The sequence below is a fragment of the Babylonia areolata genome, chromosome 22, assembly GCF_041734735.1.
Source record: "Babylonia areolata isolate BAREFJ2019XMU chromosome 22, ASM4173473v1, whole genome shotgun sequence".
NCBI lineage: Eukaryota > Metazoa > Mollusca > Gastropoda > Neogastropoda > Buccinidae > Babylonia > Babylonia areolata.
The window spans coordinates 5,411,037-5,436,995 of NC_134897.1; the positions used below are offsets into that span (position 1 = coordinate 5,411,037).

General features: G+C 41.4%; 1 protein-coding gene across 2 annotated transcripts in view; it reads left to right on the forward strand.

Annotated features, from left to right (window-relative positions):
• Positions 1 to 19: 19 nt before the first annotated feature.
• Positions 20 to 25,959, forward strand: part of LOC143297400 (uncharacterized) — a 29,837-nt gene continuing 3,897 nt past the window's right edge. Inside the window, exons 1-4 of one of the 2 annotated variants that reach the window (XM_076609735.1) lie at positions 20 to 162; positions 788 to 1,007; positions 12,681 to 12,923; positions 24,115 to 25,640. In XM_076609735.1, the coding sequence (XP_076465850.1) occupies positions 800 to 1,007; positions 12,681 to 12,923; positions 24,115 to 25,640 (1,977 nt within the window). In that variant the 5' untranslated portion in view covers positions 20 to 162; positions 788 to 799. Of the gene's footprint in view, positions 163 to 683; positions 1,008 to 12,680; positions 12,924 to 24,114; positions 25,641 to 25,959 lie in introns of those variants that run through there. The other variant, XM_076609736.1, reaches the window with a different exon arrangement.

Sequence of the window (25,959 nt, forward strand, 5' to 3'; positions counted from 1 at the left end):
CGATGGGTTGTTTGCAAGCAAGTCTAAAAATAGCTTGCTGGCTGCCTTGCACGATTGGCCAAGCTTGCTTGCAAGCGCCACCGCTCGATAGGAAGACGAGGCAACACAAAGCATTGATCGGCTGCCATGTTGGTTGGTTGCTTGCTTGCTTCGTGGTTGTCGGTAGGTCCCCAGTTGATGCTAACTGTAACTTGTGTAAGCGATGAGCATCAAAGTTTTAATTAATTTTGATTTGTTGTTTCCATGATCGCTGTTCCTAACTAGTACTGCTGAAGGTGAGTTTGTCGATTAACGGGTTTCATGCATGTAGACGGGTTGATCGCGCTGCCCAAACCTAGAACCGAGACTGACAGAAACTGGTCGAAAATTTGTGTACCATCGATGCCACCATCATGACCATGATCCTTCTTTCGTTTTTGTAAAGTGGCAGTGTTTCTGCTCAAGTTCCGCCCATGCTCTTCGATTTCTCTACTTTAAAAGAAATACACAGAAATAATGTCTAAACTCAAGTGTCGTCTCCTCTCGATTGTAAAACAGTTCAGTAACATAACCTATCTCGATGACAGTTGAAAAGACTGCAGGCTATTGGGGTGGGGGAAGGGACTGCCGACGATTCCAGAGATTGTCAACGGCAGATTTTACAATCGATTCGATGTTACAATCTAGTTGTTCCTCGATTTTTTTTGTGATTTTTTTTTTAATTCCTTGAACATAAACTGGAATCTATCATTCACTTGACGTGTCACATTATGCATCGGTCGTAAAAGAGGCTTCGATTTCATTGCAGAGTTGACACTAGATGGCAACAAATACGCTAGCAACTGAGCCCACTACCGTAGGGGGTGATGCCGGTTGGAGGGACAGCTACAAAACAGCACAGATGATTAGGCTTCCTGACGTCACGAGCATTTGCGGTCAGCAGGCGGGACAACTCGTGCAGAGTTTGGCGCAGGGAGTGGGCTGTCCTGAAGAGGCGGTTCTCTTGCCTCTGCTGTCATGTTGTTCAGGTGATCCTTAGTTTGACTAGCACCACATCCTTTTAAAATCCCACTTTTTTCTTTCTTTTTTTTCTGGGAGGGGGCGAGGGAGGGCGGGGGTTAAGAATCTAAATATAACAAAATAATAATCGTTAATATTTATCATGATTCATACCAATTACTAAATACTCCCGTGTTTTGGTGGTGGAAGGGTAGGTGTGTTTAACCTCTTAGGTGCCGTGCATTATTTTGGCCTGTGCTTCCTATTTGCCAGGCGGTTTTTTGCAGCTGCAAGAAAGTATACATAACCCATAGTTTTCTGAAAGAAAATGAATATTGTATCCATTTCTGATAGTTTGAAGCATACTATCACACACTGGTTAGCAATGAGTGAACCACAATGTGAGAAAAAATTTTTCACTTACTTTCTGAATGTATATTATAGACTGTTAGCAAAAGCAGCTGAATTGAAGCAAGAAAATATACATCTGAAAACTGAAAATGTTGCCTCACCTTATGTACACATAGTGTCATGAATTATAATCTAGTATTATACACATTTTCAGCCCATCATTCACTTACTTTTTTTTTCTTTTTTTTTTTTTTTTTTTTTTTTGCAACTACAGTAGAAGGTATTCAGCAAACTGTTTCTTTAAGTGTAGTTTTTAAAAAATTCAAAATCACACGTGCGCACACACACATGCACACACACATCCTTTACGTGCCAAGCCTCTCTGTGCCACGCCCACTCACCTCATGCTCACTTTCAGACAACATCAAAAAGGTAGATAGTTACCCAGTTGGCACAGAGTGCAGGGGAAGGGATTGAGTACAGTTCAGAATTTGAAGGTGAAAATTTCACCTGCAGGTAATATCTGATCCCCATCTTTGATCAATGCCAAAGTGATTTTAAAAATCCATACTTTTCCAGTGATTAATGCAACACACGACATTGTTCCACCCCCTTCATCAGTCTCTCCTTCCCTCCCTACCTGTCCACAATCTCTCTCTCCCTTCCTGTCCACTATCTCTCTCCTTTTATTGCAACATCTGGCTCTACAGCCATCCCTACCATCCACTCTCTCTGCAAATCATTACTCTGACTTTTATTCGCATCTAGCAAACCATCTGACAAGATTATGTCACCAGAAACGGTACAGCTGGATTGTCTTCAATGGCTTGTGAAGCTTCTGCAACATTGTGGATTGCAAAATCACAAAGGTTGTTTGCAACACGCCGCTGTTTCAAGCCACTGGAACCAGATTGTGCCTCGTTGTTCGCCTTTTTTTTCCCCACGTATCTCTTCAATTCAAAGATTTCATAGTAGAAGGAACAAAATACATTTGATGAACAATTACGCTAACGACTAGCAAACATTAACAACAGCAGGGGGGGGGAGGAGATATTTTAAGAAAAAGGAACAAATAACAAAAAACCACAAACAACAAAAACTGTATGTAACAGACTAATTATTATTAGATCGGAAACTGGTCCCAGTATGGAATAGATGTGTGTGTGTATATATATATATATATATATATATATATATACACACACACACACACACACACACATTCCATGCGAAATAATATAAACTTACATGTCATAAACATGCACATAATCCATATCATTTTGTTATCCTTGTTATTATGTGTCATATTAGTACAGTGCAAAGCACCACACTTTTCTATTAACCAGAAAAATTCCATAGACAGACCAGATTCATACACAGAGAAAAAAAAAAACAAGAAACTAAATGTGACTGTCTGAGATGTGATATATTTTGATTTCATTTTCTCTTTTTTGATATTATATTTATCTTTGGCACACATACATAATTGTTGTTAGCTTTGTGTGACATAAGACAAATATAGTGAACAATTCATCTTTCAAGAAATCCTTTATATGGATGCCACCCGTTTCCAGTTCTGCCTGCTTCATATTTGAATTATACTGTCCATTTTATATTTGTAATGTAATTCCCCTAAGAACCCATTAATATTAGTGGGGTTTTTTCTATTAATTTCAGACTTTAAAACCTGAAATCTACCAAGCAGCACTATTGATTCAAACATATCATCCATTTTTGTCTTTTCATCTGTACCAAATGGTTCCAGTTGAACATTAAAAGATGATCTTTAACAATGATGACAACTATTTTTCAAGGTGTTTTCAAGTTCTCTCTAGAAAGATTGTGATAACTGACAATTCCATAAATATTTAATAGTGGTAAATTGTTTCTGTGTCACAGAAACTACATCAATCACTTTCAGTAATTTTCTCTCTCTTTATTTTTTTCTTTTTTAAATAATGTGTTTGTTACCGATATTCTGTGACATGTTCTAAGTTGGAACCATTTAACCCTTTCAGCCCTTTAAGGTCTTCTGCCTGTGCAGCCTTTTCAGCCTGGCCTGGCTGCATAAACAGGAAGGGGTGCTTCACTTCAGGCACAAATTTATAGCAGCTGCTCAACCAATAGCTTCCGAACTTCACATTATGACTGAAATGTAATTTTGACACAAATTGCTGAAGTCTCAAGACAAAGGATGAAATAGTATACTTCTAACTTTAAATAAAAAAACAGAAATAGTAAAATGTCATTTGGTGTCATATACCGTACCATGTCAAACTGATGCAAACTGGGTGTATCGGTTTGCTCTGCTTGGCCAAATTTCACGTGGCTAACGGTGAAAAGACGACCTGTCTTGCCCGGTCTGCTTTTAGCCAATCAAACGCCTCGAAAAGCTACAAGCGCTGAATCATTCCTTTGGCCAAGGCTCTCGATGCCATCTTGTCAGGTTTACGCTCTATCTTGTCTAACACTTTTTGGCTATTAAGCATGTTCGTTTGGCCTTATTTTGTTGCATGCGGCTTGATTTTATTGTATTCCTACCTTCTGTGTACTTGATTCGACTCTGCCCCCTTGAATCATACTTTTTCTCTACCTCTCAGTCGACCTTGTCTTTCCTTTCTCTGCTGGGGATTGGATTTTTCACTGGGTGCCTAAGCGCGGTTACCATGCCTCGTACATCATCCCACGACAGCAGAAACCATGATGCTGGGATCGAGACTCGGCAAGAGACTCCCAGGCCTGGAGCTCATGGTTTCTCCCGATAGGGACCGCGGCAATGCGTCTTTGGATTCAGATTGCAGAGGCGACACTCGTCCCATTAAAACGGTCATGAAGGGGACCGGGAGGAAAGGGGTACGAGCGTCGCCTCCTGAGGGTATCCCAGTGGAAGGCAGGAATAAGGGGGAGTGGCAAGTCCTCTCTTGGCGAACTCTAAAGTGGAGGCCATGCCCAGTCGTTACCCTGGTCCTCACACTGAGACAGCCCTCGGGGGCTCCATTGCTATTTCCCCTCCTCTCCTACTGCTGAGCCCCCTTCCCCACCTCCATCTGTGAGGGAGAAAGTCCTGGTTCCTGGGGAGGGGACTTCTACTTTGCCCAATCCGAGCCAAGTCTCCCCGTGGGAGGGGATTCAGGGCACGTGGCCACCTGCTTTGTCTTCTGGCAGGACTGACAACCAAGTCAGACCTGACCTACCTCCAACTTGGCCAGGTTTTTCCCTTCATGGAGGTCAAGGCGTCAGTGATCCTTGGGGGTGGGGTCACAGGATGGCTGGCACCCACGGGTGGTTTCCCCCATTTTACCCGTACTGGGAGCACCTATGGTGCATGCTGGGTTGCCAGGAGGACCAGGGGCCAACCCCTCGTCCTCCCCCCCCCACCCCCCCTGCCTTCTTCATTCATTCAGGCGTCAAGGAGGTAACAACTGTGGCCATGGTCCCCGCTCGAGATCGTCCCAGCTCATCCCGCTGGGCTGACCACAGCTCACAGGACGCCCCAGCGGGCACATCCACTTGGGATGGCACCCAGCAGGGGATGGACTTGGAGCAAGAGTGGGAGCCTCTGTCTTCGGAGGAGGATGAACAAGCGGATGAGCACTCTTCGCCACCATCCTAGGGGGACAGGTTGAGCCCGTGCCTCCCTAGGGACCAGCCTGAACTAAACTCGGACTTAACCGAGCTTGAACTGACCCTCCCCAATCAGGTCACGCATGCAGGAGTCGGTCCCTCAAGCTACATTGTCACCCTTGGCCCTCCTTTGGCCATGTGACTCTAACTCCAGAACCACCAGACGACTCAGAGTGCCAGAAATGGCACAGGAATGGCTTAATAAGCCAGCCCGCACTGTCAGGGGTGCTGCTTCCATCCCTCCTCCAGGCAGGGAGTCTCCCTCTGCCCGGGCACCTTTCCCCCAGGCAAGTTCCTTAAAGACTCCTCCAAAGGCAGGGTGTGGTCTTTGTACACACAGGACCACCCTCCTACATGGAAGCGGAGCCCTCCACGCAGGACAGGATGTTGGTCTCACAGCGCAGCACCTTCCCCACTTGAGCTAATCTATCCTTTAAAATGTTAGCAGAGTAGGACAGATTGGCCTCTATCAATCTGAAAGATGCTTATTTTCATATCCTCATTCATCCGGCATCCCATCGGTACTTGAGGTTCATGTGGAGGGACAAGGTGTTTCAGTTCTCTGCCCTCTCATTTGGTCTGTCCCTTGCCCCTTTCCTGTTTACCAAGGTGGTGCGGGAATTGGTGTCCATCGTCTGGTCAGAATCCATTCGTCTCTGCGTGTACCTGGACGACTGGCTCATTCTGGTCCAGTCACAGGCCCTGTGTCAGAGGCATACATCCAAACTTCTAGACCTTTGCTCCCAAATGGGCTTCCTCACGAACCAGGAGAAGTGCGATCTGTCCCCAAGTCAGTCCTTCAACTTCTTAGGGATGAGATTCAACACGCGGTCCATGATAGTCTCTCCAACGCCAGATCGCTGGGACCGACTGTCAGACCTCCTCTGCCACTTGCGCCATTCCTGTCGGGCAACAGTGCGGACACTTTCATCTCTCCTGGGCATGATGGAGTCCATGGCACCCCTCATCCCCCTGGGCAGGGTTCTCAAGTGCCCTCTTCAGTGGGCACTGAGGCTACGGTGGTCCCAGAGAACCCAACCATGGGATACCCAGATATGCCTGGGCTATTGGTTCCTCAAGGTGACAGAGTGGCTAACCACCCCTCTTCGGACACGGGGTGCCCATAGCCCCACCTACACTTCAAGTGGCACTCTTCAGACGCAGATGCACTCAGCAGGTCCAAGAGTGTCATCCACACAGAGTGGACCCTGGACAAGGACACCCTTCAGGGGTTGTGGGAGTGGTGGTTTCGGCCGATGGTGGGACTCTTTGCCACAAAGTTCAACAAGAGACTCCCCACTTATGTCTCTCCGGTCGCTGGCCCTGAAGCATGGGCAGTGGATTGTCTGTCTCTAGACTGGAGCAATCTGATTGCTTACCCATTTCCTTCTTTTCCAATTCTGTCCAAGGTGATCTGGAAAGCCAGATTGGAACACCCGCAGCTGATTCTCATTGTGCCGATATGGCCAGCTCTGCCCTGGTATCCAGACCTCCAGTCCCTGACACACGTTCCACCTCTGGAACCTGAAACCAAACCTCATCTGCTGAGGCAGCCTCATTTGGGGATCCCTCATTCCAATCCTCAGCTGCTCCACCTGCGCGCGTGGCTGCTGTGCGGTCGAAACTGTCAGCACCACCATTGAAGTCTTGACCCCTCGGTCGGCCTCTGTGTCGGAGGCGCTTTCCAAGGGGGGCACCTCCTCTGACCTCCTCTCCATAGTCTCCAAAGCAAGGAGGGCGGGGACTGAGGCTTTTTATGACTTTTGCTGGAAGAAATGGTTGCGGTGGTGTACAGCTCAGGACGTTCCCCCTTCTAACCCTACGAGCATGCAGCTGGCCAGCTTTCTGGCTTACTGCTCCTCGGTTCTCAACAATGTCTGCTAGTTCCATGCGAGGGTACAGGTCTGCCATCTGTACCACCATCAGACAGCTAGGTGGTCCTTCCTTTGAAGCGGATTTCCTGCTCAGAGAGGTGGCTAGGGGCGCCTGTCTGAAGGAAGCTAGAAACCCAGGAGAGTGCCCCTGTGGGACTTGTTCCTGGTGCTTGGTATTATTCGAAAGCAACACTTCGAGCCATTGGGTACTATTCCTTTTGACTTACTCACCCTCAAGACCACTTTCTGTTGCTGGCAATGGGCCATCGTAGAAGCGAGATACATGGTCTCAGTGGAATGCCACAAGATCTGGCCTTCCACAGAGATGGTTCCCATCACCCTCCATTTCCTTCCAGAGTTCCTGGCTAAGAACCAAGTCCCAGAGGTCCCTTCCCCCTCTCTGAGGATCAGACCTTTGTCTGATATTCTTGCCCAAGATGATGAGGATAGGCATCTCTGCCCTATTCGGTGCCTCAAATACTACTGAGATAGGTCTCGCCACAGGCGTTCTTCTCAGAGACGTTTTCTCATCTCCCTCAATGAGAATGACAAGAAAGACATCGCTGCAGGCACCATTTCCCGCTGGGTTTCTCAAGTCATTCTTAGAGCCTGCTCTCATGCTCACAGGGATATCAGCTGTCTTAATCCCAGAGCACACAAAGTGTGGGCCATAGCCACTTCAGCTGCTTTCCAGCACTCAGTGCCACTGCAGCATGTCTTGGAGGCAGCCTTCTTGCGGTCTGAGAATCCCTTCATCAACTTCTACCTCATGGATTTCCGTATGACCAGGGCTGACGGTTCCAAGGGGGTTTCTTTGTCGCGGCTGACACCGACATCTCGGTTACAAGGGTTCCCCATGTGAACCAGTAGGCTTTGTCCTCCTCCCTTTGCTTTGAATTCTGCATCAGTTTGACATAGGACAGTATATGACACCAAAAGGAGAAGTTTGTATTATACTCCATGTTTGGTGATACATATATTTACCATGTCAAACTCGAATGCCCGCCCGTCCGTCCCCACATCTCTGCCATGGTTCTCATGGGGCATTTTCTCGATGGCCACAGAATGACTCAGCGCTTGTAGCTTTTAGAGGCGTTTGATTGGCTAAGAGTGGACCGGGCAAGACGGGTCGTCTTTTCTCCATTAGCCACGCAAAATTTGGCCAAACAGAGCAAACCGATAGGCATAGTTTGCATCAGTTTGACATGGTAAGTATACACATCACCAACATGGAGTATAATACAAGCTCCTCCTGCTCCTGTCGATGTTGAAGGTTGTGGACTATCTTCTTGATTGAAATGTCCGCCACTTTGTCTACACAGGTTGCTAATTTCATCTCCTTCACTTTCCCATGAATCATCAAAAGAATTACAAGACAAATCATCATTATCTGGATTGAATTCGCTGCAAGAGTCCATGATAATTTCATTTAGCTCTAAACTTCGCAGTAAGCCTTTGACGTTTTACCATTATAGATGCGGAAAACCAGATAAAAAAGACACTAATCGTTCAATATTTGGAGCGAAACTTCGCGTGACAGAGAGGAAGAAAGTTAAGTTGGAGTTACTTCCCTTACCTAGCAGTTTCATGCATAATAATGAGCTGATGAACCGGTTTAAATATTACGGGTTTCTTAGCCCGCCTGTCAGGCAGGCTCAGGCAGAGAACGGCAATCAGTGGCGCACACCTCTCAGGTGTGTGCAGGGTTGAATGAGTTAAGTTTTATCTCTTTTATTTTCTGTCAAAACCTCTTCTCTTTGATATGTTTTTCCTTGTTCAAAAAGGCTTTGATGTTGGATACCTCTGTCCTTTCAATAATGATGTTGATCCCTTTTTAGTAGTGGTTATTTTTTGTAATATGCTGGTTTTCTCATTGCTATCCGACATTCCAGTGTTATGGTGTTTTCTGCACATCGATTGAATACAGCTGATATGATAAAGAAAGTTGGCTACAAATCCCAGTTTTTCTGATAATGTTTCATAGATTATGTATCAGTTATCTTTTATTAAATGCTTAACTAAAAACAAGTTACCCTGTGTCCATTTCTTATAGCAAAAATGTCTGTTTCACACTTTGAATTTATCATTGTATAAGATGAGTTGAGATAAGTTGGGCAGTTAGTTACTTACAACTGTTCAAATCTATTTGTTCACAGAAAAGTTCATAAGAATATAAGATTTTTTAAAATCCTTCCAGAATCTTATAACTATACTTTCTAAAGAAGTTTTTGTACAAATGTATCAAAGTGATCTTTATCACGGGGAAAAAAACTGTAGTATTTTCCTCCGTTTACAATTTTGTGTGTGCACTTTATTAACTGTGACATTTTAAGAAATTGTATATAAGTTTTGATCTGTGGAATTCTGATTCCACCATTCTAGATATCTTGTACTGGGTGTTTTCTTTTAATTTTGTCTGTTTTGTTATTCCATATAAATATGTAGCATGTCTTTTGCAATTGCATGATTTGAGAATCAGGAGGGTTAGGGAGCAAAAATCCACAGATAAACTAACTTTGACAAATTGACCAGATCTTGAATAAAGTTCAGGCTACTAGTAATTTGTCAGTTGTGTTTATTCCTGTCATAATCAGTACACTGTGAACCAAAACCCTATAGTAGTTTGAATTGTTTAAGATTCCATTCCATTCTGTTATGTGGAAAGTCGATTCTGTGTGAGTTTCTTTCTTTACCAAGCCACACATTATTTGTTTTTTCATAATTCAACTTTAACCGATATATCCTCATAATGTCTTTTTGTATACCTCTGATTTCTGTATCTTTTATCTTACATGCAAGAATTTATGTGCATAGAACAAATATGGTGATATTGGGTTCCCTTAATTAACAACATCCCCTTTCAACAGAGAAAATTGAGGATGCTTTCCCATTCACAACTACATCTGATTTCATGTTCTTACAAAAGGTGGATATCCATTTTTGTATTCCTGCCCCAAACCTGAATACTTTGAAGAGCTTTGTGCACAAATATCCAGTTGGCAGAATCAAATGTTTTTTCAAAGTCAGTTCAAAGCAATAATCCTGGCAAGTTTTTTACTTAAAGGTACTTAATTATAATCTATAATTTTCTTAAACTAGTCCCTATATGGATATCTACCTGGTACAAATCCTGACTGATCTTCATGAATTATATTAGGTAATACCTTTTTTTTTTAAATTCTGTTTTGCTATACAGGCTTATCCCATTTTATAAACAACATCTGTTCTTGGGCTTTTATCATTTTGCATGTTCTTCAAAACATCTGCAGCTTCCTTTAACATAATTTGGCCATCAAGTTCATCTCATTCCTTTTTGGACAGTTTGAGTAAACTTGTAAAATTATTAATTTCTGAGCTTTCAGTATTTCTTTTGGAATACAGCCTTTCATAGATATTTTTTATTTCTGCTAATATGTCTTCTGTTTCAGTTTGTCCATTATCCATTGTGACCAGTTTTAACATTTGCTTGCTCACACTTTCTTTTTTCTCAAGAACAAAAATATTCTCAGCAGTCATTCATCATTTGAACCAGAACATACCAACAGACTCTCAGCAATGTTTGATCATAAGTGGATAAATCTCAGTCAAAACATGCCACCTGGAAATAGGTATCGCCGAATTAAGTCCCTTATAAAATATAACCGGGTTTTATATAAACAAAGCACACATTTATTTATTTATTAAGACTTCTTGCTATAGCGCATATTCTTGAAGCTCTATGCGCTTTACAAAAGCACTAAAAACATTCACTCAAACATCCCCACACAAACATATGCATATAATTTGAAATATAGGCGAGAGAGAAAAATTAAAATAGGTCATGTCAGTTGATTAAATCAAGAAATGCAACAGGTATTTTTAAAAAAAAAATAGACAATTGAAATTGAAAGAACACAAGCACGTATACGCATGCATATATACGTAGGCACATACATACATACATACATACCTACATACAAACACACAAAACACACAGCGTGCGCACACACACACACACACATACACGCACACATGCGCGCGCACTCACACATGCACCAACGAACACAAGCCGCATACCCAAACACATTACTCACGCACTCACTCAGTGACACACACACATACACGCACCTACAGGCACAATACACACACGAACACAGATCAACAATTGAATAATGCAAACTACTGCGACATTACATATATATATATATATATACACACACACACACATACATTTATATACATACACACATATACATACATATACACACACATATATATAATAAAATAAAATAAAAGTTCCTGCTAAGCATTTCCATGAAGAAACATCCCGCATTACACACACAGATCAAAACTAGAATGATGAAACAAATGTTCAGACACACACACACACACACACACACAAATGACAAACAATTGAAACACACAGGCTACAACATCACATGATAAAGCAATATTCATCAAACATTTCAAGTAAAAACGTATGTACATCATTACATTTAAGAAATTAAACCTGAAAATGTAAAAATGTACGTATTGTTAAAAACAAAAAAAAACCAAAAAAACTCACACCTCCACCACGTCCACATACACAAGCACACACACACACACACACACACACACACACACACACACACACACACACAACTCATCAACAACAACAAAAGCACAACAGATGGACAACTGAGTAAACAAACTACAACATTACTTCATAAAACAGTTCGTGTTAAAAAAATTAAAAAATAAAATTAAAAAAATAAAAAAAATAATAATAATAAATTTTTAAAAAAATCTCTCACATACATATTTATACATTAGAAAACACACAACACACACACGCGCGCGCATGCACGCACGCACACACACACACACACACACACACACACGTACCAACTCACCCACCCGCAACACACAGACACAAGCTCGCGCGTGTGGATGTGCAAACACCCGCCACCACCTCTGCCCCCTCGTCCCCCCCGCTCCCCTTCCGCCCCCCCCCCCCCCACCCTCCCCACACACACACAACACAACACAACCACACACCTCTATTTCATTTCAATTTCATACAACATTGTATGACTGTCTGAACAGGTGTGTCTTCAGGGCAGTTTTAAACTGTGAGGGGGTTTCAGAGTAACGAGTTGTGAGTGGAAGCTGGTTCCAAACAGTTGTCGCAAAGTGAGAAAAAGATCGCTTGCCATAAGTCTTTGTTTTGATTCGAGGGACAGTAAAGGTTCTATTGTCTGAAGAAGAGCGGAGTTGTCTGGCAGGGGTATAGACATGAAGGAGATCAGAAAGATAGACAGGAAAGTAGGGATCAGTGAGAGAGTTGAAGCAAAGAGTGGATGTTTTATGTTGTATTCTTGCAGAGATTGGGAGCCAGTGAAGCTGTTGGAGGAGTGGCTGTACGTGTTCGTGTTTTTTGACTCCGAATATCAGTCGTGCTGCTGAATTTTGAACCTTTTGAAGTTTGTCTAGGAGGTACTGGGGAATGGCAGAGAGTAAGGAGTTACAGAGAAAGTTAATCATAATGCTCAGATTTTTCAATAGGAATCATAGTGACATGCTATTTTTTTCTGTACATAATTCATTAACACATATTTTTGCCCTGAAATTTTCCACTGCCCCAAAATAAAATTATTTTTCAGATTTTTTCTTTTTTTATGGAGACAAAAGTTACACCAGTTTTTTGAAAATTTAAATTGTATCACAACACAGCAGTATGCTAATAATATTGTATTTTTAAAATGCATAAGCAGTTAGTTGTGCTTTTTTACCCCACAGTTTTTTGTTATTCAAAATACAGTTTACTTTATCATCTACTGATCAAACTGCATGTTAATTTTCCTCATTAAAATCTTCAATTTCTTATTGCAGGGATCATGGGGCATCGTTCAGAAATACGTGTGCACTCTGGATGGAGTGAACCACCAGTGCTGTGGATGGTCATTGGTGCTGGTGCGGGCATGCGCAAGTCTGCAGCCCTGCGCCAGGTGCTGGCACCTCTTCTGACGCTGACTGAGGAAATGAGACAACAAGAACAACTTCACACCCAACAACTGCAGCAACATCAGGAGGATGGTGTGAATGGTGGGCTGGATTTACCTGCACTATACACAGGTCTGTTGGGTTATTTGCTGCTATTGTTTGTAGTAGTAGTAGTCTTCAATTAAGCATCTTTCCACTTAAAGTGATATTAGACGAAAAAAAATAAAGGGGGTGGGGTAGCAGGGGAGAAGGGTGTATGTAGGATAATGTGTGTGCGTGTTTGTGCATGTGTGCTTTTTCTTTAATTTAACGTCTTTACACTGCACGCACGCGCGCGTGCGTGTGTGTGTGTTTGTGAACATTTAAATGTAAACGACATTGTGAACATTTAAATGTAAACGACTGAGTGGTTAGGAGTTTATTTAATTTTAAATGTAATTTTGGATAGAATGATTACAAAAATTAGAACATTTAAAGTTATAATTTTGGATCAATCCTGTTGTGGATCAAAATCCTGTCATTGATTAATCAAGAATCAATATCCTGTTGGCAACGCCACTTTTGTAACCATGATCGAGTGGTGTATCATAAGGGGGTTACAAAAGAATTACTGATTCAGACAGGATAAAAAGAGTGAAAATATAGAAAGCTCCTTTGCATAAACCAAGGACATATAGAGGCTTGTCACAAAGGGTTTTGCTATTGTTTTATTTTCACAATATTTTAGTAAGAAAGAAGATAAAAAGACAGTGCCTGAAAAGACCAACACAAATGTCATAAGTACAACACGTCAGGAATGCAAGTGGATGGTAAGCATATCATATTTTACAATGGAAAGCTCACCACGTGGTTTGGAGTAGGCAACAAAATAACATAAATAATGCATATGTGTGAAGACCAAACACTTACAGCAAATGACATTTCTAATACATTTAAATAGTGCAGTTACTGTGGTTGAAGCTAAGATGATTTAGTGAAAGTACACTGACAGTATAGATTATGTAAAGCTTATACTGTGTCAGTGACTCAAATGAATCAGTTATCATGTAGCACTATACTGGAGTACACCGTACAGGAGAGAGCATGACAGATAGATTACAATTAACAGACTGTGATACATATCAGATGGTTTTAACCAATGACTGATATTAATCCAACACTATCATGTAATCACCTCAACTGAATACTACACACACATTTTAGAGGACTAAGCACACTGTACATGTGTGATTGGTAGTACTGATAGTCAGTGTAACACACTGTAGCAGTACAACTGATACCAGCATGTGAAATGATACATGAATAATAAACAAGAAAATACAATAAGTGGCTTTGATATTAGATACTGGCAACCTGAGAAACCAAATAGTAAGTCAGTGCTCAATACAATGATTGGAAGAACTGTCATGGCTTAACCAAGTGGCTTCAGCTAGCAAATGAACTCACACAAGTTATCCAGTTGTGTCAAACATAAACACAGTAAACATGGCCTGTGTTCATTAAATCTCCTCCACTGAAAGCGGAATAAGTAAAGCCTAACCTTTATCAGTGTGAGCAAATGAGAAAGACCACATCAATCCCTAGAACATTCTCGAACGAACCGTCGGTGGGCAGAGACGTCACTGACAGTGACGATCGAAAGAATCTTGAAAAGAAGTACTGATACAAGCATATCATGATGACATGATAGCTTATGTCAAACAATAATGATACTTATGACTAAAAAACAGCGCAATTCTTCTAACAAAGTTTACCAACTTTAAACGCCATCAACATACTCATGTGAAAACAAGTACTGTGTCGAAACTTATACAGTTTACACATCATCAGTACAACTTATACAAAGTACTTACAGTAGAATGTTAGACAGCTGACTGTGTGTGTGACACGCTCAATGTGTATTCAAGAGCTGTGCCTCGGAAAGTGACTGGTGGGCGCTTTCAACTTTCAGTTCAAAATTTGAAATTGCGTCGCACCACACAAGTTATAGCAACAGTCAATGGTCAGACACTGTCACTGTAGTAAAACTGTCATCTGCTTCACGGTATGTGCTGTGAGTTGAACTATGGTTAAGGTAGCCAGCTGAGCGCTTGGCTACATAAAAAAAGGAACATTGGCAAAATGGTCGAAAAAGCTAACATCAAACAACTATAACAGATGTCCTTCTGGACTGCATACCGAACCTTCTACAATGGCAGATAACATGAAGTACTTTTATGCTTCTCTGAAAGAAGTCTACAGTCATACCTCCTCAAGCTCCTCGCCCCCTTTGTAGTGCTGGTGCAATACTTCTAACAGACAAGGACGAGATTCTGGAAAGGTGGACTGAACATTTCAACAGCGTCCACAATCGTCCCTCAGCTATCAACAACCAAGCCATTGATTGTCTGCCCCAAGTGCCAGTCAATGAGGTACTCGACGCCCCACCAACCATGGGGGAGACACAGAAAGCAGTTTGTCTGCTCTCCAGTGGCAAAGCATCTGGCTCAGACTCCCATTTCAGCTGAGGTCTACAAGGAAGGTGGTGTGGCTCCGGCTGAAAACCTCCATCAGCTTTCAACTCATATGGCAGCAGGAGACCATCCCAGAGGATCTTAAAGATGCCTCCATCATCCACCTGTACAAACACAAAGGGAACTGCCATGCCTGTGATAACCATCGTGGGATTTGCTATCCATAGCAGGGAAAATCTTTGCCAGGACACTCCTCGATCGTCTCATCGCTCATCTCTAGCAAGGTCTGCTGCCAGAGAGCCAGTGTGGGTTCCAGAAAGAATGCGGGACTATCGACATGGTGTTTGCTGCTAGACAACTCCAAGAGAAGTGCCAGCCTCTTCTCCACCTTTGTCGATCTGACCAAGGCCTTTGATATTGTAAGTAGAGAGGGTCTTTGGAGAATCATGGTGAAGTACAGATGCCCCAGGAAGTTCATTGCAGTCATGCGCCAATTCCATGACAGCATGATGGCCAGTGTACAAGACAACGGAGACGCATCTGAACCGTTCCCAGTGTGCAATGGCCCAACCCTGTTCAGCCTCAGGTACCGCACAGATGGTGAACTGTATAACCTCAGGAGGCTCCCAGCAAGAACCAAGGTCACAACAGACATCATCAGAGACTTCCTGTTAGCAGATGACTGTACCCTCAGTGCTGCCTCAGAAGCTGATATGCAACACAGCGTTGACAAAATCTCTGATGCCATTGACAACTTGTCTCACCATCAGTACCACAAAGACCCAGCTCCAGGATGGCCCTACTTTGAACCCAACATCAAGGGTCAACAGCTGAGATGCAGTTGACAGGGTCACATATATCTTGGCAGCACACTGTCCAGAAATGCCACCATTGATGAAGAGGTGAACTCAAGGATCACGAAAGCCAGCGCCACTTTTGGCCGACTTTACAACATTGTGTGGAATAGAAGAGGCATCAGCCCTGAAACTAGGCTGAAAGTGTACAGGGCAATTGTAGTTGTACTCCCTACTCTGCTGTATGCCTGTGAAACCTGGACAGTTTACCAGCACCATGCCAAGAAACTGAACCACTTCCACACAGCCTGCCTCAGGAAGCTTCATGGGATCAAATGGCAAGACAGGGTTCCAGACACCGAGGTCCTCTCCTGTTCAGGTCTGCCTAGCATTCACACCATCCTCTTGCAGTCACAACTTCGCTGGGCAGGACATGTAGTTCACATGCCAGACCATCAGCTGCCAGAGAAACTCTTCTATGGTGAGCTACAACAGGGCAAGCGCTCCCATGCAGGCCAGAAAAAGCGTTACAAGGACATGTTGAAGTCATCCCTGAAGGCCTACAACATCAACCCAGACACATGGGAGCAAGCAGCTGTGGACAGGTCCACATACCGCTCTGCCATTTCCAAAGGTGCCTTGACCTGTGAAGCCACCAGGACAGCTGTTGTTGAGCAGTGGAGACAGGCGTGGAAAGCCCGAGCCTTGGAACCCCCAACTGCCGCCACCATCACCTGTCCACACTGCAAGAGAACCTTCGGGGCACAGACTGGACTAACCAGCCATCTGTGCACACACCGGCCCCAACTACCCCAGCCCTAGGATGACTAAGATTGCCCTTGTTGCTCTGATGGATGAACAACATGCGTGTGTGTGCGAGTGTGCATGTGTGTGTGTTTATGAACATTAAAAAAAAAGGAAATGGTAGAAAAAGCTAACATCAAACAACTTTAGCAAATGCCCTGCTGGACTGCACACAAACCTTCTACAGTAGCAGATAACATCTTCCCCCGAAAACAGAGCAGTGCTGCCTACATGGTGGGGTAAAAACGGTCATACACATAAAATCCCACTCATGTACATACAAGTGAATGTGGGAGTTGCTGCCCATGAATGAGGAAGAAGATAACATCTTGAAATTGTCAAAAATACATTCAAGTGAACTAACAGAAACACTTGATCAAAACAATTTGAAACTCTGTCATTCAAATGCTGCTTGTTTGCTAGAGATCAGTTCTCTACATTTCACATCTTTGCTGAACTTAGTCACAAAAGCATCCAGCTTTATCCTGTTCAATAATGCATGACTCTGCCTTAATCTGACTAAATTCCTGTACACATTTGATTGAGGAATAGTTTCCAGTTTTTCAACATTAATTATATTAATTTATCACCTGAAACTTTATACCATTTTGTTTGTATATTATTTCCCTTACTTTGCTCCACAATGTTTGTTATAGTAATTGGTAGATTGACAAAAGTTTACATTTGGGCCAACAGCAAAGTGAGAGCTGTATTATCAATGGTTTCTCCAGTCAATGGGAAATCATTTACAGCTTAGTCTTTTGTGAAGGACTATGACTCTCAAACTAGGAGGCAAAATTGCACTGGCTCTTAGTGCTGCAGCCTTGGGGGCTAGTTGGCCTTTGGGAACCATCCCAACGCCGACTGTCCTAAAACCCTCTTGGCCGAGAGAGTGGGGATGTAACATGGGCAAGACACTCTCCACTATAATCAAATTCTAGCCCAAATAGTCGGAACAGCAGTTGCCTCCTCTGCTGTTCTGATGGTCATAGTCGGACACGACTGACTATCATATATATATATATACAAGAGAGGCAAGGCTTTCAAGACTCACTTGTGATACACTTAAAAAAAAAAAAATCTAATTGTTAAAATGTGTTCTGCATTTGCGTTTAAAAAAAAAAAAAAAAAAAAGTCCTAACCAGATTCAAACCCCGCATGTTCAGGTGAGAAGAAACTGCCTTATCCATTACACTGTCGTGGCTCCTTAACTGATGTTCTAAAATTTAACATTTCAACATACTTTTTTAAAGGGTGATAAATCAATTGCGGTATTCGCAGTGAGAACGCTGTTTAAATCATATTATTCTGGTGTATCTTGGGCATTCAAAAAATCTTTAAGGGCAATTAAAAATTCTTTTTAATGGCTATTGCCGCAATCACACTGCAACATTTAGCCGTTTTCACTAGATCTAAATAGATGTACAAGTTTAGTTACACCCGCCGGGAATGTAGTACGACACGGTCGATTCAATTTCTCTTTAATGTTCATTCTAGTTTTATAGTTTTAAAGTTGATATGAAAATTTAGTATTTTGTTAAACTAACAACATGTAGAGCCAAGTACAAATACTTCTAAACGTCGTAAGAAGTGAAAAGGACTTCATTTTGAGAAAAGTCAAGACTGGAAATTTTTTCGTTTCATCGTGATCAGTTCAAGAGTATTAGCTCGCATGGTTTACAATTTTTAACTGTGAATTCCGACTGATTCTGTGGATATTTTTATGGCAGTTTGGGGCATAATCCAGTAATTGATGAGGCGTTCACAAATCTTTCTCTGAATAAATATTTAACGGTCTCCTTCTCCAACTTTCCATCACATGGTATCGTGTATTGTCCATTGAATATAGGATTGAATGGGCAAGTCAACAACTTGAAACAAAATGGCATTGTTCGCGTTCGCGAAGAATATGAGCACGCGCTTTGAATGTGTATAAATATGTGTACGCAATTGATTTTTGCCCATGACCTTCAGGGCTCAGCCAACAGATCTGTAAAGTCCACTTGTATTGATTTTAGTATTTTCCAAAAAAGACCACTTGGGCGAATGAATATAGTGAAAGCCCTGTACACTGAGAGTAAAACACACAAGCTTTTTATGTATTGAGTATAATTTCAAAATGTAATGTTGAAGATGAGAAAGATCAGTTTAAAGCAAATTAAGTCCCCTAGCATTAATTACAGAGTAATTTCCCTTTTTTACTATCTGCACCAAAACGTTTGCAAAATAAATAAAACTTCCATGCTTAGCAAAAGAAGTTCCTGTTTGAACAAAAAATGATAAGAATGACTGCTCTTGTTGTTGTGTCAGAATATCTTTGATACCAAAAATATGAATATAACAGTAAATGCAGTTTGCTTATAATTAGTGTAATGGATAAGGCAGTTTCTTCTCACCCGAACACGCGGGGTTCGAATCTGGTTAGGACTTTTTTTTTTTTTTTTAAACGTGAAGCTTTATAATAACAAATACAGAACACATTTTAACGATTAGATTTTTTTTTTTTTTTTTTTTTTTTTTTTTTAGTGTATCACAAGTGAGTCTTGAATGCCTTGCCTCTCTTGTTATTTTTTTGTGCCCATCCCAGAGGTGCAATATTGTTTTAAACAAGATGACTGGAAAGAACTGAATTTTTCCTATTTTTATTTGGCGTCAATTGACAAAGTATTTGCAGAGAAAATGGCGATGTTAAAGTTTACCACGGACACACAGACACACACACACACACACACACAGACAACCAAACACCGGGTTAAAACATAGACTCACTTTGTTTACACAAGTGAGTCAAAAATATAAAATCATATATATATATATATATATATATATATATATGGTAGCCCTCGTGCACAGACAGAGGTATGTAAAGTTTTGTGGTACCCTGTTCATGCTATGCACCTTTTCTTGCAGTCCAGTCAGCCCATTCATTATAGAAAAGACCAAGGTGTGAGGGAACCCACCAAAAGTTATATGTGTTCTTTCAGACTCAGTGTGACTGATTTCTACTATAATCCTTGACTTGTTCTTACAATTTGACGAGTTTAAAGCATGTATTACAGATTTTGAATCTGTGCAAAATAAGACTTGTACAAGTCAAACTGGAAGATCAAGAATATAATTTAGAATTAGAGCCATAAGAATAACAGTGAGTTCAGCTGTAGTATGATCTCAAAGTTTCCAGTTCTGGTATGACAAAAGCTGAACCTGCTAAGTGCTAGGCTGTTGTCTTGGAGTGAGTCATCTGTGTAAATCTGTAAATGATGATGGTATTTATTCTGAAGGTGTGATCAGACTTGAGCTGCTTTATTTGGGTTTTCTTATCTTTTTTTATGTCAGTATGATTAATATTCAACTGTGCTTTACTAATCTCACAAGTGTGGCATGGGCTGACAGTGTTCTGTATGTCTCTATCATCAGAATTAATTTCCGACTTCTCGAACAGATTTGATATAAATGTGACAATGGGTGTTAAGTAAGATGTATTTATTTTGTTCTTTTCGGGAAGTTGTTTTCCTTTGTAATTCTTACTTCATCTGATGTAAAGTTGTCAGCAATTTAGCTTCTCAGTACATATTTGGCACATGCGAGGCTTCGGTGTTCATCCAAAGGTAATTCTCCTATTTCTTTATATGTTCTGAGGGTCGATGCATGGAAAGGTATGTCAAGGGCAAGTCTGTATGCTTTGCAGTCTATACTTTGAAGTTTCTTTAACAAATATTTTGGAGCATTGAAGCAGACTTCTTGTCCCCCATATGATAGTTTGTGTTGTTGTTTGTGTGCATCTGTATATGTGTTATAATAAGGAGTGGGTTTTTTTTGTTTTTGTTTTCACTGTGTTTTTGTTGCTGGGGGTAAAGCTTTCATCAATCATCAACTAAACTAAGATTGACAAAGCTCAAATTCACAGCAGTTCTGACATGCAAGCGCACAAACATTCAAATATGGAAACATAATGAAGTTTCCCATTCATGTTTGTAAACACATATTCCATGGGAAGCTGATAGACTGGTTCATAATATAGAACAATAAACTGGTTTGATGTAAACCCAAGAACACTAAAAATCTCCTTACCCTTTCCAGCTTATACTGCCCCAAATTAGGAGATATGAATTTGTCAAACTGTCGAAGTTTATCATTTCTGCCTGTCTGAAACATCCCACCCATGTTATCATTCCGTTCTATTCTTTTGCAGTGTTTTTGATTTATTGAACAAAAAGATACAGCAAGGGGCTGAAGTATTTCCAATGTAAAGAAACAGAAGAGAGAATTTATTCCTACAAATTATGATACAATATTCAAGATTTCACAGAGTCATTGGGATTCACATAATGCTGATACAGATCACCTTGAGATAAAGGGAACATTGTGTGTGTGTGTGAGAGAGAGAGGGTTGTGGAATGGGAGGAGACAGGGGGTCATAGAGTTATGGAGTGTCAAGGAACAAAAATGGACACAAAATGTTTAGTTTGTTGTGAATCTGCTACATGTTTATTCTGTATGGTTTCATGCGTTTTGAAAGAACCAGAAGAAGAGTAGGTTAACTGTCTTTTTGCCTACATGTTATATATACACTTTTTTTTGTTACTACTCTTTCACATTGCATTCACAATCACACACTCACACACACACACACACACACACACACACACACACACACACACACACACACAAAGTGGAAAGACGCACACACACACACACACACACACACACACACACACACACACAACACACACACACACACACACACACACACACACACCACACACACACACACACACACACACACACACACACACACACACACACACACACACACACACATACACACACAATTTTATTTCATATATTTTTAGCAGATGTACCTAACAAGCTAGCTAAAGATACAGTCTTGGTCCAATTTGCTGATGATATTTGTTTATGGATGAAGGTGACAATGAAAATAATAAAATGCCTACTAGGACACTGAATTACACAAAGAAAATATACCAGCAGGAACTTGATAAAATCAGCAACTTTATGACAGAATATGGCTTATCATTGTCCTTAGAAAAAAAACAAATATGATGCTGTTTAATACAGCATCAGACCCAGAAAAGCTCCCGGTGTTTACAGTAAATGGTATTATAATCAGGTATACACAGTCTGTTAAATTTTTGGAGTCTGTCTTTCTTCAAAACTTTCATGGAATTATCATATTGACTATATATATATTAAATAAAGCAAGGAAAGGTCTAAATTTCCTTAAAATAATTTGCAAACAGCACTGGGTGTAAGATACCAAAGCGTTGATATCTCTCGCTACCTCCCTCGTGTGTTCATGCATGACATACGCTCAAGAAGTATTTTTCAGTGCTCCACTGCATTTATTAAAGAAGCTGCAAAGCATTGATTGTAAGGCGTATAAACTCACTCTAGGTGTGCCCATTCTTACATCAAATTTAGGAACTTACAGAGAAGCAGGTGTTTTATCTCTTGATGAACAAAGGAAAGCTTTAGCCGCGAAATTCATTATCAAATCTTCCGCATATGAAACCTTTTCAAAAGAAGAAGCTAATTTGAGTTCACAAAAAAATTTTGCTGAAAGAGCTAAGACGATACAGTCTATGACATCCATTAATACATTTGCATCAGATATCATTAGTGCTATGGAAACAAAAGACAAGCAAATTGCAAAAATACCTACTTTTTCACCAGTCCCTGAATGGGAGCAGTGTAAAGCTACATTTGACATAGATTATACAGATCTGTCCAAGAAACAGTGACCATTTCTGTTAAAACCTGAAGTACTCTCCCATATAGAAAATCAATATTCAAATTATCTAAAAATATACACAGATGGATCTGTTCTAGAAAATGGTAATTCAGGAGCGGCTTTTGTAATTCCTCCATTTAGAATAGAAAAAATTATACTATTAGTAGACAATATTCCATTTTCACAGCTGAACTTATGGCCATACTTATGGCCTTAAATTATATTTCAGACATTCCAAAAACTGTATGTGAGATTTTATTATGTGTAGACTCAAAGTCAGTATTACAAACTATAGAATCTCCAAATTCAAAGAAGCGAATTGAGATGACAATGGAAATAAAACCTATTATTCATCAATTGACAAAACAGGGCATTAATATAACTTTCTGTTGGGTACCTTTGCGCCGTGGAATATCTTCTAATGAGTGGGTAAACCAAGCAGCCAGAAGAGCAGCACATAATTTTGAAGGAGCAATACAACTTGACATCCAGTTAGATCTACATGATTGCTTTAGTAATATAGAAAATTTATCAAGAAATCGATTTAAGAAATTGCTTATAGATTCAAATAATCAATATTACCAGTATTGTGTAAACACAAAGAATGCAGCTAATCCCAAACAATTTCTAAATTTGACAACAACAGCACATTCAAGACAAAAAGTCTAATGTATAGAATTCGTTTGAATGCCTTTCGTACAAAATTTTCTAAAAATATAAAATGTATGTGTGGTAAGCAAATAACTGTAAACCATCTACTCATTCATTGTCCTAGCATAAGACAGTTAATTCCAAAAGATGTAGTTGATGACTTTTCTACCAATATTCCATCAGCCGCTGAAAAGATTTTGAATGATTATTCATTGCTAAGAATGTTTTTCGGAAATTTTAAACTCCAGTCCAGTTGATATCCTCCTTTGATGTATTCTAATTAATGTCACTATTTACATTGTTGTAAGTTAATACTTCTTGATATGCATACACATATTCTCCTTCATATGACACCCCATTCATTACACACCACAATCTCTTTAAACTTTAATTTCTTATAATGTACTTTTCCTCAAATACATAACATGAACACTTTCTTACACTAATATTCACATGCTTTCCCTTTCCTTTATCCACTACTTTTCTCCTTTCTGTCTAATAACACTTACAGTGAATAGACGTTAAACTGAAGATAACACACATGCACACAAACACACACACACACAGACACACAGACACACACACACACACACACACACACACACACACACACACACACACACACACCACACTTAAAGTGGAAAGACATACACACACACACACACTCTCTCTCTCTCTCTCTCTCTCTCTCTCTCTCTCTCTCTCTCACACACACACACACACACACACACACACACACACACACACACACACACACACACACACACACACACACTTGTGGTTGAATTGTTGCTGTTTTGATAATCATGCCAGCCCCATAGATTTGGAATACATGTTTAACCATGTGTTGTTATCTGACACATCTGCAGGAGAGATGAACTTACAGCAGCTGCATGGGATGCTCCATGAATCAGCTGGAGGTGTGCTCCATATATCAGAACGTCTGGAAGACTGCCATCATACTCTGAACATGCATGCTCTGCAGAAAGAAGAACTGAGGGCATCAAGAACACAGTTCCATGACCTGTATGAAGCTTTGGCTGGTCGTCTGGCTACCCCACCACCAGCAGATCAGAAAAGCACCAGCAAAGAATGTTCCCGTAATACCCTGTGTCACGCCATGGCTTACAACCAGTGTGGGTTTGCCAGCCCTGAGTATGTTGTGAATCTGACAGTCAAGGCACCTCACTGGCTGTCGGGACGCTTCCTTGTGGCCTGTCCAGCTAAGGTGGAGAACAGCTTCATCAAGATTCACACATCTCACAGAGATGACTCAGAGGGTGATGACAGTTCTTCTTCTGAGCCACCCAGACCAAAAAAAGTGAAGAGGGCCAAAAAGCTGACACTGAAAGAAGTGTATCAAAAGCTGGCATGTGCTCATAGTCAGAGCAGTCCACGTCATTATGTGTTCACAAAGGATGCTGTAAGTGAACTGCAACGTTTTCAGGAAGAAGAGTGGTGCACCATCATCAATCAGCTTGGAGGGGAGGACAGTGGGGGCATAGTAGGCAAGTCGATGGGACAGATCGTCCGTTTGACGGGGATCCTCAAGGCCCTCACTGAAGCTTCCAAACCTGATCTGGAGAATGGACTTTCATTCAGCTCTGAAATCAACATGGGTGAGGCCGAGGACACCCAGGTGCAGATTATAAGTGAGGATGTGACAAGGGCAGTGGAGCTGGGCAAGTATTTTTTGGAGCAGAAGCTGTCCATGACATTCATGGTCAGTACAGGTTTCTTCAGAAACTCTGGCACCCCCAGACAACGCCAGGACTTGCCACTTCCCCCTGTCAATCAGACCACCAGCATCCCCAGCCCCTACATGCCTGCCCCCACCTCAGTCAACCCCTTGTTTGGTTTCCCAAGACACGGCACTGGTGTCGCCCCGTCCACAGCCTCAGCAGCTGGAGGGGTGCCCAGTTCTCCTGTCCCACAGCCTTCACATCCCCAACAGACCATGCCCATGACCTCTCTACCATCCCCGTTGAATCCCCCCTTCCATTTTAACATCTATGGAGGCCCACAACTTCCCTCCTTTCCCCTGATGACAAACAGAGGCATGACCTCCCCTTCTTTCCCACCTCCATCTACCTCCTCTCCTGCCTCAAATACAGCTTCAGAGATTGACGTTGCCACACTCCCTGCCACATGGATTCCAGCGACCCCAGAAGAGGAGATGGCTGAAATGAGTCAAGCTGCAGACTTTGTGCAGCTAGAACCGTCACAGTTTGTTGCCATTCATGCACGGCGAGTGAAACGACTGCTGGAGTGCTTTGATGATGGCTGTGGTGTGTCTGCTACCACGGCAGCACAGAAGTCCATTGCACCCCCTGTGAGAGTGGCAGGAACCAACAACAGACACCCTGCATGGGCCTCCGCTCTGTTCTTCCAAAAGGTCAGTGGGACTGGCCATGTGATTATGATTGTGGCAGTTTTCTGTGTGGTGGCAATTATTAATAGGATATGTGTAACTGATGTTAATGTCATTGTCATAATCATCTATCTGATATACATATATATATATATATTATATATATATATATATATATGCAGAAGCATTCTTTTGCATGTACAGAATACATTCTTGACTCCCTCTCTTTCTCTTTTTAATCTGTGGCCTTGACATAAAAAAACCGGTTGTGCTTATACCACTACTCTCGTGAAATTAAAATTTCCATTTGTTCATTTGTTTTCTCTCTCTTTCTCTCTTGCTT